This window comes from Leptinotarsa decemlineata, unplaced genomic scaffold (genome assembly GCF_025532065.1).
Source record: "Leptinotarsa decemlineata unplaced genomic scaffold, Ldec_3_MD MMD2_tig00026354_RagTag_RagTag, whole genome shotgun sequence".
NCBI classification, from domain to species: Eukaryota; Metazoa; Arthropoda; class Insecta; order Coleoptera; family Chrysomelidae; genus Leptinotarsa; species Leptinotarsa decemlineata.
The window spans coordinates 9,072,455-9,089,155 of record NW_027412702.1 but is presented as its reverse complement, the minus strand read 5'-3'; the positions used below and the strand labels follow the sequence as shown (position 1 = coordinate 9,089,155).

Below are 16,701 nucleotides of genomic sequence, written 5' to 3'. Positions count from 1 at the left end.
TCCTGAATACGCCTTTCCATTTTTCTCCTCATTTAGAAAACACCCTATATAGGAACCTCTTTTCTCGAATGAAATTTTCATATCCTTCTGCTTCTTGTTTCGTAATCGAAAAATTCAGACACTACATGAGTCCCTTATTGATTATAATTGAAGTGTTATTGGGCATGAAAAGAAATGCCAAGGATATTGACGGGATTGGAAATTAACTTTGGTATTTCATCAAATAGAAACGCTTCTCATGTCTGCAATAACTTGTTGATGGAGTATTTATTGCATGTTATTCTTAGAACGTTTCAAAGAAATATTTGGATATAGTACAAGCAATTTTTAGACCATCCACTAAAATTCATATTTTAACAATTTATTTCGACAATGAAGATACAATTGAAAAAGTAATAATTTTTTCAGTTATTCAGAGTGAATTGAAGCAAAGAAAACAAAACAAAACGTGTTTAGACTTTTACTGAAATATACTGAACTTTTATTACATAGTATTCGTTTGAAAATGTCCTTATAGGACGAAACTGTAGTGACGTTAGTTACAAATACAAGTATTAAAAAACAGAAAATTTTATTTAATGATCTCCTACCACGTAATAACGGCTACATCCATCAATATATTGAAATATTATATGCCATGGACAAATGAAATGAGATGATCTATCATATTCATCATGACAATGGGAATACCTCTGATATTTCATATAGTGTAAGGGAATTCCCATACACTTGATCAATACCAAAAAGTCTATTGGCTTGTTGATTTTCCATCGAAGTAATAGATTACTAATATTTGTGAAACTACTAAATAAATTAAGGTGATAACCTGTTAGAAAACACTTCTTATTCAATTGTAAGCTACTTAAAAAATATTGTATCACGAAAACAAATAAATCGACTGAAATTCAAAACATTTCTAGACAGCAGCATCGGGCAAATGCCCGCGGTAAGACAACTATTCCTTGGCAAATGCCACGATATTTGAATCATATTTGACAGTTATTTGCGCAAGTTTCCGCGAACCTACCGTTTTTCATACACATAAATACTCTTCACAGTTGACCGAGTATTTGAACTGATATATGAGTAAACAGAGTCGAAGAGAAGAGTATCTGGATGTGAAGAGAACCTGCTCATCGATAGACGTGTAACGCAAGACTCGATACAGTATATGCCTAACCTCTTTATGGCTGGAATCGATTGCCGTTAGGCATTTGATACTGCATCACATGAGGTAGCTGCCCTAGCGGCTGATGAACGAGGTTATCACACTGAACGAGGTGATCACAACTCTGCCAGGGAGTTGGAACCCGGTCAGCAAAAAGGCCCTTTATTTCTGCAGCAACATAAGAATGAGCCATTGCATGAGGTCTTCGTTACCAATATTGAAGACCACGGCTTATCAACTCCCGTAACCGTCGCTTTCCTCAGGTCGAGCTGAAGTCGGAAACTGAGAGGTTCAGGATGGCCTGCCAAGATGGAGTCCTCAACACTTCAGTCTACTGAAGTCAGATGATGTGTAAAGAGGTTCCTGGCACCAGGTGCAGAGTCTGATAGGAATCATCTGAGACTCTAATGCACTTGTCGGCATGTCGAGCATAGGCGGTCTCAGCCTTCATTCATCGAGATAATATGGACCTCTGAGTAATTTATTACCACCTACGGCCCTTTTATGGTATTGACAAGACACCGGTAATGCCCTAGTTCTTCTCGACCATCAGGGCAAGACGATATTCGTCGTAAATTTTTAGCTCCGGCTGAGACGAATATAGTCCAAAAAGAGGAGAAGAAAGGATCCAGACTACTCCGTTAAGAAGGTTGTTCTCTACTTTCGAATCTCAAGATTATGTCGGCTTGCTAAGACAGGACAAATGCAAAAGGCTTGGCTCACTGCGCTTACTCATGGCACATGATTCTCTGACCCAATTATCACTTACCACTCGTTGTGAGTGGTTGTCGTTGGTTGATAATGCTGCCGCGCCCTCCCAAATGTATCGGGGCTTCGGAAACTGGGCCTTTCCATGGCAACTTACGGGAAAAATTAATAAGTATACAGCAAGCACCAAACGTGAGCAAGCGATCGCCCAGGTATATACTCTTCCAACTAAATTACTATTGGATTACGATAAGCCTCTTGCCGGCCAGTGTCGGACCTATAATTGGTTTTAATTAGGGTAGCAAATGGAACATGACTTCTTTGTAATTTCTATTAAAATTTTATTTAGTATTATAGGTAGTAGTACAGTTCAATAAAATGTTATATAATGATAAAGTTATCCAAAAATAAACTTTCATTAGGTGATGAGATTTTTTCATAAACAACACAAATCATTCAGCCAATGGCAAACATAATTGGAGGACAAGTAATAATAATAATGGTCTGTGACCATGAGAGAGCAGGAATTGGAGTTTTTCTCTTTAGGGCATCTGCCCGAGCAGCTGATGAACTGGGTTTAGTTTTCGACATTGAACGAGGTGACCACAACTCTGTCACCGAGTTGGAACTCGTTCAGCAAAAAGCTCATATAAAAGCCGCAGCGATCACCTTACTTCTGCGGAAACACAAGGATAAGCCAATACATGGGGTCTTCTTCAATAACATTGAAGACCTTAGCTTATTAAAGCGCCTGACTTTCGCTTTTCTCAGGTCGAGTGGGCTGATGTTGGAAACTGAGGGCTTCATTATGGCTTGCCAGGATGGTGTCTTCAACACATTGGTCTACCGCAGTCGCGTGATGGGTATAGAGGTTCCTGACACAAGGTGCAGGGCCTGCCACGAGGCGCCCGAGACCCTAATGCACTTGCTATCAACATTTCCAGCATTAGTGGTCTCGGCCTATATCTATCGACATAACGCGGCCCTAAGAGTGCTATATTACTATCAACAGAACTCTTACGGTATTGACGAGACACCGGTGTTGCCCTACTATACGCTCCGGGGGATATTGAATCCGTTATGTGGAATGAGAAGTACCGAATTTATTGGAACTATTCTTTCTTCACCCTCAGGCTCATACAAGCTGATAAGCCTGATGTAGTCCTTCTCGACCACCAGAGCAAAACGATATTTGTCGTGGAGTTTTCAGCTCCTGGCGAGACGAATATCTTCAGAAAAGATGAGGAAAAACGGATAAAATATCGAGATTGGAGTTCTTGGTGGAATTATGCCCTCTCTACTCTCAAATCTTATAATCATACCGGCTTGCCGTAGTAAGGCAGAAATCCTAGCTGGACAGATGCAGAAGGCTGTCATTTTTGGCTCACTGCGCTTGCTCAGGGCATACGATTCTCGGACCTAATGATTACTTACCCCACGGTGTGGGGAGTGATCGATGGTTGATAATGCTGGCGCGCCCTCCCGAATGTATCGGGGCTTCGGAGGATAGGGCCTTAACAGCAGATACTACGTTAATAATACGGTTTATTCACAGTAGAAACAACATATAAATACATAAAAGAAGTTCATTTAAAAATACAGTAACTCAATGAATTAGGATAAGTGGTGAATAAACACGGAAAAACACAGAAGTAGCTGCATAAGCTACTTGTGTATGTGTGTATGAAGGTGGTAAAAAAATAAGTTCAATATAAGAGTACAAGTATTCAATATAAAGTAGAAATTAAAATTATAATAATGATACGCCTCTGTACAGAGCATTTGTATATCTTTAAAGAGCTGTAGTGGGGGTTACTTTGAGTTGGTGCGCATGGGGACGTGCTCGCCATCACGTTTGGCGCTTGCTATATCATTTAATTTATGTTTTGATATGCGGAATGGAACTTTTTACTTGTTCATTGTAGTTGAAAGTTTCGTATATGCGAAAGGGAACAATAAAATAGTCGAGTCCCAGACACACTGCTGTCTTCGTTATATCTGTTCTTCACTAATGAGGAATAAGCTTCTTCTAGAATATCCTCCGCGAGAAAAAGTTTTGTCTGGGAGAGGTGAATGTTCTGAATTCTATTCGAAATATTCATTTTACTAATACTTAGATAGCTATCTCTCCTACACACAGTCATTACATTTATTTTGATTTCTACTCATTTGTACTTTGAACTACAATTCAAATTTCAAATACTTTCCCTTACTTCAATTACTAGGATTTCGATAGAAAATGGACGATATTGAAAATATTGGAATCCTGTATGTTTTTCATGGTTTCAACCTGATGAAGTGGAGAATAAATAATGAATACATATTTGTACGAAATTTTCATGACTCATTCAGTGCGTTCTTACTAATATGCAATCTCAAACTAATTACAAACTGATTACATGCAAATCATTATATAATATCGCCACGCAATAAGGATGTTTGCTTTGAAACATGAGAACTAATGAAGAAGACAGTAAATATCAAACTTCGTAGTCGTATAAAATGTGTATTATTTAGTATACACCGTGTGAATAAATATTCTTCATTTCCCTGAGATTTTTGAATTGAAAACAGATCTAGAGGGTTTGCAAATTTCATCTTCTTCCGAAATCCGTATTAGTTTGTTCATAATTTGAATTGATCCAAACTTTGTTTTCTCCATTATTTCCAATGATAACAATGTTGGGAATTTAATTCTTTAACTATAATAATTGTATCAAATCTTCCCATATCGAATTTGAGGAAGTTATTTACTTACCCAAAGGTACACCAAATATCCCAGCACATGATGTTTGACCAGGTGAAAGAAGCAGAAGCGAAGAAAATTATGGAGAAAGCTGGAACATGCCAAAACATTTTTGAAAATTATATTTATTCGTTTGAATATCAGTTTTTGGTTTATGTGTCAGTTATATAGATTCCAATGATATTGTCTCAAATAATAAAATATATAAAAGAAACAATGATAATTTTATGTTTTATTTGCCTTCCAGTAGCACCTCGGATCTGTCCGTTTTTGTTCGTTTTATGACATTGCTTCAAACTGTAATATCTCAGCGTCATTTGAATCAGTGCACTTTTGCCAACGTAAAAGTCGATTAATCCGGTCAGCATAAAAAAATTGCATGATCGAGATTCGATGAAGTAGACGAGAGCCCTTTGTGACTGATCCCGATTGGCGAAGTGCTAAAAAAGATGGTAGTCAGTTGGCGAGAGGTCTGTGAAGTATGGTGGAACAGGCAGAACTTAGACGCTCAATTCCTTCAATTTCGAACGGTGCGGACGGGCGTTGTCGTGGATCAGGATCGGACCTCTTCTGTTGACCAGTGCCGGTGGCTGCTGACGCAATATTCGGTATATTTCGTCGATTTCCCCACGATGGGATTCTGTTGTAATGATTTGGCCCGGTTGCAGAAAGTTATAGTGAATCACACCTACCGCTGAGCAGCATACTGTAACCTAGGTCTTTTTTGAGTGGGTTTTTGCCTTTGGGAAGTGCCTGGGAGACTCATCGGTGTCCAACCACGTTCCCGAACTTTTCCTGTTGTCGTAGAGGATTCACTTTTTATCACACGTGACGTTCAGATCCAAAAAACATCGTTTTGGTTGCGCAAAAGCAAAGAAGAAAAGACTTCGGATCATGATAATTTCTGTCGATCGTTCAAATCGTGGGGCACCCACTTTTCGAGCTTTCGGACTCTTCCAATACGTTTTTATCAAGGTCCTCAAATCCTCGTCCTGGATTACTGTAGGTTGACCACTTTTGGGCTCATCTTCGAAACTATATCTCCGAAATTTTGCAAACCAACGTCGAACAGTGCGTTCATTAACACTATCATTGCCAAATACCTTGTTAATTTTTCGAGCTGTTCCGGCAACGCCTTGGTTCGGTTCGTAGAGAAAAAATCACCGAAAATCGCTCAACGACATCATACAGTAATCAACAGAAAAGAGGCAAGAAATTGAAAGTTGAACAGCATCAATCTATAGTGTACAAAATTCTCTATCGATTAGTATATACCACAACACAGTAGAATTGATATTTATTGAAACATGAATCTACAAAACACAAGACATTGAAACGGACAAAATTTTTGAAACGGTCTAATGTTTCATTTTCCATGGAGGAATATAAGTATGTGAATATCCCCTTATAAAATAGAAGGCATATTATTTTCGAGCCTTTTCGATGAAGTGACTAACTAAGCGATACATTGGTTCCCATACTATATACTGTGTCCAAGATAAGGAGGACCAGTATGGAAAAATTGGAAGCCATAAGAGATACAAAGACGGTTAAATTAGGTAGAAGTTGCCAATTGTATAGTTTTTTTTGACAAAACACAACACGAACAGGCACTCTAAGAGCGGTGTCTGTGCGAAAGTAGCGATTCACATTTGATTTGAATCGCTGGAGATTAAATCCATTTGGAAAAACGTTCTCAGGAAGTTTATTCCACGTAAACGCAGTTCTCCAGATGAAAGACTTTTTAAACAGTGAAGTTCGCGGTGTACTGAGTTGAACCTCAAATCTATAATCAGTCACAGTACGTCGCGTATTTCTGCTCTTGGTTTCCACCAAGAGCAGAAATGTGCCAAATCATTTGAACACTTTCCGTGAGAGTATCTATAGAAGAGAGACGAATCCTCAACCTTTCTTCCATGTTCCACTATCATGAATGACGTTTTGGAATTAACTAAATTCCACATGTTCGTATGATAGTCAAAATTGCAGTCCTCAAGTTTTTTCCACATAATTTCAAAGAATTCGGAACCCATCCTTTACTTCCTTCGCAACGCACGATGATTAGTCGTGATCCTTTGTTTGCAGGCATGTTTGGCGTACACATTCTCGAACCATCCTTCCACCCTTTCGTAACTGTGTCGTGAGTGTCATACCAAGTTTCGTCCAAATAGAAAATTTGCCGTTGTTCGTGTCTATATTTAGTTATTTGTTCTAAGTACTTGTTACGCAATTCCACTATTCTTCTGCTTTCCATAACTGCTCGACGTTTATTTATTATTTTAAATCTAAATACTAGTTTCTTTATCCAATTCTGAAGAGTTTTGTCACAGCAGCTCACGTTATGGCCCGAAGTATTCAATTTTTTCCTTATGATTTCAATTATAGGAATCTCATTCATTTTGTAACAGTCGTATATTGTTTTTTTAATGATTTTATTAGATGAACATCTAAAGGTTTTGGTAATCCCGCATCACATCGCATCTTGCGTTCATAAGGTTTGTTTTTGACTATTTTACGTACAGTTGAGAAAGAAATTTCGGTCAAATCTGAAGTTGCTTGTAATAGTTTTTTTCCCTCGAAACCAAACTTGATATGTAGATTCTTATATAGGTACATTGAAATACTATCTGTGTTTCAATATTCTAATGCATCCAAATGTTTTTCACTGGTATCTCTTTTTCGCATTGTTCACCAGCGCTATTGGAATTACTACACAGGAAAAAGTCTGTCCAAGACGCCACATTCTAAACAAATAACAAAATTTTTAGTAATTATAACTTCACCAATATCGAATTTCAACACTCAAATCGCGATCAGTTCCTGAACTGAACAACGGCGGTACTCATCGCTACATTCTATTGGTCACCGTAACATTACTTCAAATTTAATTTTATCACTCTTCAGCCAACTTGGTTAGTAAAAATTATCCAATACGAACCGCCAGTTCTTCAGTCCACGTGGACTAATTCTTAGTAGCATTATTTCTTTGTATTGGTATCCTTCTTGATATAATTCGAACACACTTTACATGTATTTCTTCATTTGAAAAAGTATATCAACACGCTTTTACTAGCTTCACTTGTATGTATGTATGTTTGTAACTCTCCTTTTCATTTCATATTTATTCTCGTTTGAATGCTCGGGATCTGTATTTAACAGAATTATCGACATTATTGCTTGATCTACACGCGGGCAGATGGCGCTGTACGTAACCTCCTTGATATAATTCGAACTCACTTTACATGTATTTCTTTTTTTAGAAAGAAAGTTTTTGGCTTTCTACTACTCCATCTTGATACAAAAAAAGGGATAGGGGAATCTTCCAAAGAAAGGAAGGAAGTAATCAATTTGAAAATAAGTAACTCTATACATGGATGTGTAGATCATTCAAAGAAGTAACTTTCAGACACAAACTGAAAGAAAGTCCTCCTGAAACAGCTAGTTTCATATAAACATTGAATTACACGAAATAAAAAAAAAATCTTTCGAAACAAATACTTCTATATGAACACTGAATTATACAGAAGATACTTTTCTCTACTAAGTTTGTATTTCAAACATTCGTTGTGGAACAAAAATCAGATATCATTCACATGAGTTCTACTTTAAATGAATGGTAACAAATTGCACTTACATGGAACACTCATCCTCACTGGTATACATCGATGTTTCGCCTTAAGACACTTGCCCCGGGGCTCTTCAGTACCAAATTGGATAACATTATAGAAAATACACACACTTCATTCATGAATTACAATTTTTAATGTCACGGAAAAAGCTTGATCTGCTTATGTCATCGATGACATCGTAATGACATTCATTCACCTATTTGATTTAATCCCAGCCAAGAGGAATCTCATTTGAAATGAAGGGATTATATTTTTAGGAGTGATTAATTTTTGGGAAAGAAAGTATTTGGCTTTCTACTACTTCATCTTGATACAAAAAAAGGGATGAGGGAATCTTCCAAAGAAAGGAATGAAGTAATCAATTTGAAAATGAATAACTCTAAACATGGATGTGTAGATCATGCAAAGAAGTAACTTTCAGACACAAACTGAAAGAAAGTCCTCCTGAAACAGCTACTTTCATATACACATTGAATTACACGCAAGTAAAAAAAATCATTCGAAACAAATACTTCTATATGAACACTGAATTATACAGAATCAAATAGGTGAATGAATGTCATTACGATGTCATCGATGACATAAGCAGATCAAGCTTATTCTGTGACATTAAAAATCGTAATTCATGAATAAATTGTGTGTATTTTCTATGATATTATCCAATTTGGTACTGAAGAACCTTGGGGCAAGTGTCTTAAGGCGAAACATCGATGTATACCAGTGAGGATGATAGTGTTCCATGTAAGTGCGATTTTGTTACCATTCATTTAAAGTAGAACTCAAGTGAATGATAATCTGATTTTTATTCCACAACGAATGTTTGAAATACAAACTGAGTAGAGCAAAGTTTCTTCTGTATAATTCAGTGTTCATGTAGAAGTATTTGTTTCGAAAGAATTTTTTTTCTTTCGTGTAATTCAATGTTTATATGAAAGTAGCTGTTTCAGGAGGACTTTCTTTCAGTTTGTGTCTGAAAGTTACTTCTTTGCATGATCTACACATCCATGTATAGAGTTACTTATTTTCAAATTGATTACTTCCTTCCTTTGGAAGATTCCCTCATCCCTTTTTTTTTTATCAAGATGGAGTAGTAGAAAGCCAAAAACTTTCTTCCCCAAAATTAATCACTCCTAAAAATATAACCCCTTCAATTCAAATGTATTTCTTCATTTGAAAAAAGTATTTTTTCGTTAACACGAGCCCCTGCTGCCTTATTTGTAACCCTCCTTTCGGCTGCCTCTCCAGAATCGAAAAATATCAATGGTCATTTTTCTAAACAATATACGGCTGATTGATCCCAAAGTTCAGATTATATAAATATAGTTTAGAAAGAATAAAAGACTCACTTTTATAGCATACGAAACTAAAAAATGAAAAATAAATATATTTAAAAAAAATTAAAAACACGCTTTTGAAGAACATCGAACTGAAATGTTGAAAATATTATTTTAAATAAGCTCCAAACAATAACGAACGAAAAATACTAGTATTAGTGTGATAAAAGCGTGTGCGCTTTGTGCCATATTTTTTGTATATCAAGCGACCGTCGCGTTTTTCACAGTAATAGGTACTTCTATTTTTCGTTCGTTATTGTTTTAAGCTTATTTAATTTTTTTTTAACTTTTTAGTACGATGTTCTTTCAGTACGATTTTCCTTCGAATAATGTCAGGAAGAAATAACCTGTAATCAATGGAATTTTCTGAATTTTTTTTTTTTTTTTTTGAATTTTAAAACATCATTCAAATGATCAACTTTTTTTTATTTTAACAAATTTTTCTTCGACAGGCAGTATATTTCAACGGTTGAGGCTCAGTACGCACTTCGTATAATTCAATCTGTATTTTCTTTAGTTTGTATACATTTACTAAATTTTATCATTATATTTTTTGAATACAGTATTTTTCTTTCAATTTCCGTATTTTAGGATACACACCGTACGCATACATCATTCATTTTGTTGTTTTAATCCTCCTAATGGGAAAGATACTGTCATTTAATTACATATAATCTATTTGGGAAACTAAACATTGTCTGTTGAATGATGTTTTAGAAGCTGTCTGACACTGTGATTATAAAATCATTAACACGTTTCCATCGTACGTAATAATTAATGAATATTAATTTCTCACATGTGGAAGATTTTCATGATTGGTTGAGACTCTGGGTTTGCGGAAAATATAGAATAAATTAAACTTAAATTGTTGTTGTATACATGTGATCGTTACGGCTTGGAGTAATTTCATTTGTATAATTTTTCATTACGCAATGAATCTTGATCAAAATCAGAAATTCTAATCTTATTACTATTGAGTGGGTCACTTTCTTGGAAATTATTTATCTGAAGTATATGCCACAAAATAAAAATTAGGTGGCGATCAAAACCATATGAATATGTAGAAAATACAGTACCTACGAATATTCGACATAACCATTGGTGTTTAAAAAAATTACAAGATTTTATTTTCAAGGATAATTTGAAACAGGAAATTCCAATCATAAGAATTTCTCGTGATATTATAGTTGAGTAACTGATATTTTGCATGTTTTACTGAGCCAAAGTTTGGAGACTTTACAAAACTACTCTTTCATTAGATCAACTCTTTAAAAAATAGAATATATATTCTACATCCCACTGTAAAGTAATCATTTGGTACACTTTGTCTCACTTCCGTGTTATTTCGTTCGCTATTCGATAACCAGTGAATTCCTAAACAAGGTGTAACATAAGTAGGTATGTTAAAATATTCAAATGGCGTATTCCTGAGACAATTTTTAGGAAAACAGTTTATATAAACTTGTATCCGGAAATGCTTCGTTTCGGAGATACAGGATGTTGAAATTGATTTGTTTGTTCGTTTTAAAAATAACCTTTGCAAAAAACAAGTTATTTGAACGAAATTTGGTACCCAGGGTTTTTTGACGTCGGAAATCATAGTTTCGTATTCATTTTCATGTAACATCTAGAGGGCACTGCGTGCACTACATTATTCATTTCAAATTGACAGTAAACGTATGGTCCTTTTCATGAAAAAACCTAATTCCCACACCTTTTCCAAGTAAAAATGGTACACTTTCTCAACAACGCTGGAAGTGATCGTTTTCGAGTTATTTACAATTTTCTATATCGATGCATATTACTTATCTCCTAGGGCGCTAAGTGAAGTTGCTGAGAACATTACAAAAACTAAGTTTGTGGTGGATCTCGTCAAAACAAACAACTTTTTCCTATAAAATGTTCATCAGAAAATCATTCGTTTTCTTGATACAATTAACTGAAATTGCAAAAAAAAATTACGACAAAAACCAACCATGTTTTGAACAATTTCAACAATTTGTATCTCGGAAGTCAACCTACCGATTTTTTTTATCGGAAATATCATCTTGAATGAATAATTTGAGTACGTTTATCAAAAATAGCAAAGAAGGAAACTCGGTGTTATATATATATATATATATATATATATATATATATATATATATATATATATATATATATATATATGTTATATTATAGACGATCATGTGGATCTTGTACATAGGGCAAGCGAGTAGAAAAATTTCTGAACTTTTGTTTGAAGGTGATTGACAATGTTTCATGATGAATTTCACTAGTTCGGACTTCCATTGTCTACTATATAAAATGATTTGAAATTCCTGAAACAACAAAGAAGAAGAAGAAGAACAAAAAAGAAGAATTAAAAATGAATAGCTGAAAATAACAATTATATTAAGCAAAATAAACCTGAAATGAAATAATAGTGAAATAAAATACATGTAAAATAGAACAATTGAACAAAAATAAATAAAAATGAAGATGACAGTCATCGGGTGATGACTGTCATCACCCGAAGACGATTGTAGATACTAACAATCGAAACGTCGTGAACTAATGTGACTTGGAATCTCTCAACTTTTTATTTTTATTTTCTTTTTTCATTTCTTTATTTTTATTTATTTTTGTTCAATTGTTCTATTTTACTTGTATTTTATTTCACTATTATTTCATTTAAGGTTTATTTTGCTTAATATAATTGTTATTTTGAGCTATTCATTTTTAATTCTTTTTTTTTTCTTGTTTCAGGGATTTCAAATCATTTTATATAGTAGACAATGGAAGTCCGAACTAGTGAAATTTCTGAACTGTTAACAGAATAAATAAAGATACATTTTTGAATGGAGAAGAGGCCTGCTTTGGCGGCACATTTTTTAACAGTGGACAGCTAGAATATATTTATGAGAGAAATCAGGTTCGTGGAGTAAAAATAGAATCTTTCAGGTGTTATTTGAAGTTCTAGATTATTAAGCGAATCTGTGGTTAGAATTACTGTCAGGCTTGAGTAGCTGATGTATTTTATTTAGCTTAGTAATATCCTGAAGAGAGGTTATGATATAGTTTGGTGGAGTTTATATCAAATTTCATAACATGGGAATACTTTTTCAGGTTTTCCTACTTTATCGATATTTTCATAATTATTTGTTGATTGTTTCATTAAGTTGAGAAGCCTATATGCGCAACAGTTTGTAGACGAAAGTATTTGCGGTATCAAATTCAAAGAGGCTGCTGATTGTCCTCAAATATTGAGTATATTTATTATTTTCATACACATATTTTTCCAAAATTATGAATATTGATCGGGTAGTTACTTAACAATCCAACCTTGTGGGAAACACTCATGAATATATGATACTGTTTTTCTGGAACAAATAGATTTGTAATGAATGACTTGAATGAAAATTCAGATGGGGTGGTTGAATTCGAATTTCCCCGATGTAAACTATACTATAAAAATATACACAATCTGTCGTGCTAAAACGTCAAGGTATATATACTAGGTAACACGAAATTGACATTTATAAAAAATTACACCACCCCTTACAAACACGCCCTCTATGAGATCTAAAAAACTCAAATCACGAAGATAAACTAGCGAACCTCCTTCGACCACCTAATGAGATTCACTTTCTGTATTCCTCTACAGCTTTTAGGGCAAGCAGGCAACTGGAGGTTACCAGAGGCCAAAAACATAGAAGTCATAATCTTGTAAAAAATAAGATTCTATCTACGAAACCAGAGGCCAAAAACTTTGAAATCACAATCTTGTATGAAACCAGTTTCTATCTACGGAATACTTGAGGGTGCTGGACGGGTTTCCTTGGGTTTGATTACGCTCTGTAATATTACAGGTTTGTAATATTACAGTATGTAATACATTCACATGGACTGCATGTAAACTTGTTCACTTTTCGATATCTCTGTATAGCAAATATTTGTACCGGGATAAATCATATACTCTTTACGGTTCATACGTTCACCATGAAGATTGTGTGGAAAATGTATTTTGGTGTCAAATATTCGTTTCTCTACATATTCTAAAGTTTTAGTTGGGATTTTCCAGGCTAATTTGATCTACTCTTCCATTTTATAAGAAGTAAAGAGGGTAGATTCAAAAGTATATCCATTGCGCTATTGGAGTGTTTTTAATCACTACAGTTGTTTCCAAGTCTAGTTTGTTGATAACAGTTACTTGTTTTCACCTTTGGCCATGATTTACTTACTACTAACTTTAACCAATACGTATTCAAGTACCTCTTTATTGTGAACTTTTTACTAAACCGTTTTCAAAACCACAACATATGTTTCAGTAAATAATAGCTTCTTCAGGCGTGTTCTTACTTGTATGGCGCAGTGCTATCTCCGCATTTTTTTCTTTGTAAATGTTTATTGTGAGTCAATGTGCATCTAGTATCACAGGTATTCTTCTTCACCCGACAATTGTATCTTCATTTTGAAATTCTAGAGGTCATGTTTAGACGCTACAGATGCAGGAAAGGTTGCTGGGGTCACTATGGTGGAAACTTTTCATCTTGAGCATATAATCTCAATATCGACGAATCAACTGCATGGTTAGAGATTACCTGAGACGATCAGGAGATCGTTTCTTTTCTGGCGGGAGCACACTGGTACCCTGCATCCCTAGAGGGCGTCTCGCTTAGCTGCAGCTACACTTCTATGTTGTTTACCTAACTGATGAAAGTAGTCACGGCTGATCACTGATCAGATCCTCACTAGATTGAAGAACAATGAACCATGATCTGTCAACCTTGGAATAAATTATTCTTCACGAGAAAATTATGTCCCACTCTTGCTAACTGACCTGAAATGTCACTCACCAAATAAAGCAATCGGCTTGCTTAGAAAGCTTTGGTCGAGTTTGAATAGGTGTGAGTTGCAGTGAAGAATCGAATAGATTCACCTACTTTGAATCTACCCTATGACATCCTAGTAGTTGTTTCTAAATCTCTTTAGTGAATGTTATTATGGTCGACTTAGGGCGGCTTATGCTAAACCTTTCTTCCTCAGGCCACCTTGTTATAATATTTAAAGTCTAATGCATGCGTCCTTTAAGTATTCATACTATTTGCACTAGATTAGGATGCCGTGGTAGAAGATGTGATAACTCGTAGAATTATAAGAGATAAATAATCTTTATTTGTGATTCTTTCATGATTTCCCAATAAAAAATGTTTCTCACCTTTGATTTAGAAAGGAGAAAGTATTAAGAAATGGCTCAAAAATGTATCAAAAATATCTTCAGATTCTAATGCTGATGTATACAGACCTGCCAGGGACCTACAGATAACGAATTGTTTCTAGCCTGGATTCTTGGCTATATTGGCATGAGAAGAAATGGAGCTGTTGGCTCCTTCACAAGGAAGGGCGTTGCAAGAGGTTTTTCTATCGTTTTACCAAGCAAACCGTGAATATTTGGACTACAAGAAGAGATCTCTGGCAAAATCTAAGGAGATTGGCGTTTTTCAATGAATTTATACATTCGATATATGTCTATTAACAATTGTTAAGCTGCAGAAAGAATGATAAACGTTGTCTAACAGGTCAACTTAGAGGTCTCTGTCATCTGAGTCTTATGAAGAAATTTGGACACTCGGAAGACAGACTAGAGCACATACTCTGTGCCTTTTCCACCGCGATCTTGATCATGTTTTCAATGTTAGAAATTTGAATCTCGCCATAGGGCATTGAAGTTATTTGGTGGAGTTCGAATAGGTGTATACCCCTGCTGGTTGGAGTAGAAGATTCAATAGACATCGAACCTAACCTAACCTACCTTTGATTTGGCACTCCTCAGCCGTGGGAGTATCATTCAGTTGGGCGACGATGAGAAAAGCGAACGAGAAAAACGTCGCCATGCAGTAGTTGATCAAAATTTTCCCGAACATCTTCCTCGTCTCCTTCAGCGCCACATAAATGAAAATGGTTAATACCAGGAAGATGCAAGACATCACCATCGGCCAGAAGGTGTAGTCGAACTTGGTCGACGAGTCGTCGCTTTCCGGGAAACAGTAGAAGAAGAAGAATCCCTCGAAACCGTTCTTCTTCGAGTGCTCGACGCAGTATGAGTGTAGATCACCGACGTCAACTTCGTGGTATCCTTCTGAGTAGAATTCAGTGAAGGTACCACCAGAATGGAGGGTGAAGTTGAACTCGTTTTGGTCCATCTTGTAGATTTTCGTGCAGGTGGTGTTGTAAATGGTCGCGTAAGGATCTGGAAATGAGAAAAAACGTTTTTTTATTATACTGTTACACGTGAATAGAATTGATTTAAAAATGAATCTAAACCCCAGGAGCAAGGAAAATTACCCTCTCAGGATAGGTTAGAAACAAGATGCTGGCAACCAGATGGTAATCGCCATGAATAAGGGCTACTAGTTAACTGGTCCAGAGGGGATACACGAATGCATGCTTTAAGGCATGAAATATATCCAGCGCATGTCATCAATCCCATTCAATATCGATGTGCTTTTGTATATCCTTATTTCATCGAAGAAGCTGTTTGATTTCTTTAGAACCTGCTGATTAAATGGTACAGTAACAGTTTAGATAATCGAAATACCGAAAGGGCTCTACAAAATTGGGCCTTTGAAGATTCAACAATTGGCAGTTGATGCAAATATTCATAAAGTTCTCACAAAAAAAGGCCGTTATATGACAAATAAGGCATCCAGGCACTTTTTAAATGGGCATAATGGTAACATCACCCTTTCATTTCCGAAATTTGAAGGCCATTCGACGAGGTTCAATATTACCGTCACGTGTTCAATATATAAGGCAATCAACAGACCTTTTTTTAATAACCCCGAAACTTTTGAGGTGCTCAAGGGGTACTGTCAACAACCAGACAGTATTGATGGTAATTTGAACCTCTGCTGTGAAATGAAACCAGAACAAAAATACTCTCTCGACGTGCGTTTCGCTAAGCGAGGTAGCATCCAAAGCTATACTATATTCTGTTCAAAATATATGTTTTTTTCGTTAACCACCTGTCGCCCTCTACGAATGAGACAAGGATTAACGAGGTCTCAATATTAAACGTATGATTACTAGCACGGGTTGGACAATAGGCAGTGAAAATCGATCGTCCGGCCTCGC

General features: G+C 35.7%; 1 protein-coding gene across 1 annotated transcript in view; it reads right to left on the bottom strand.

Annotated features, from left to right (window-relative positions):
• LOC111506053 (probable G-protein coupled receptor Mth-like 3) overlaps positions 1 to 16,701 on the bottom strand; it is a 64,854-nt gene that overhangs the window by 2,821 nt on the left and 45,332 nt on the right. The window contains exons 2-3 of the mRNA XM_023160982.2: positions 15,380 to 15,817; positions 4,635 to 4,713 (exon numbers count right to left, since the gene is read on the bottom strand). Coding sequence (XP_023016750.2) covers positions 4,635 to 4,713; positions 15,380 to 15,817 — 517 coding nt within the window. The remainder of the gene's footprint in view (positions 1 to 4,634; positions 4,714 to 15,379; positions 15,818 to 16,701) is intronic.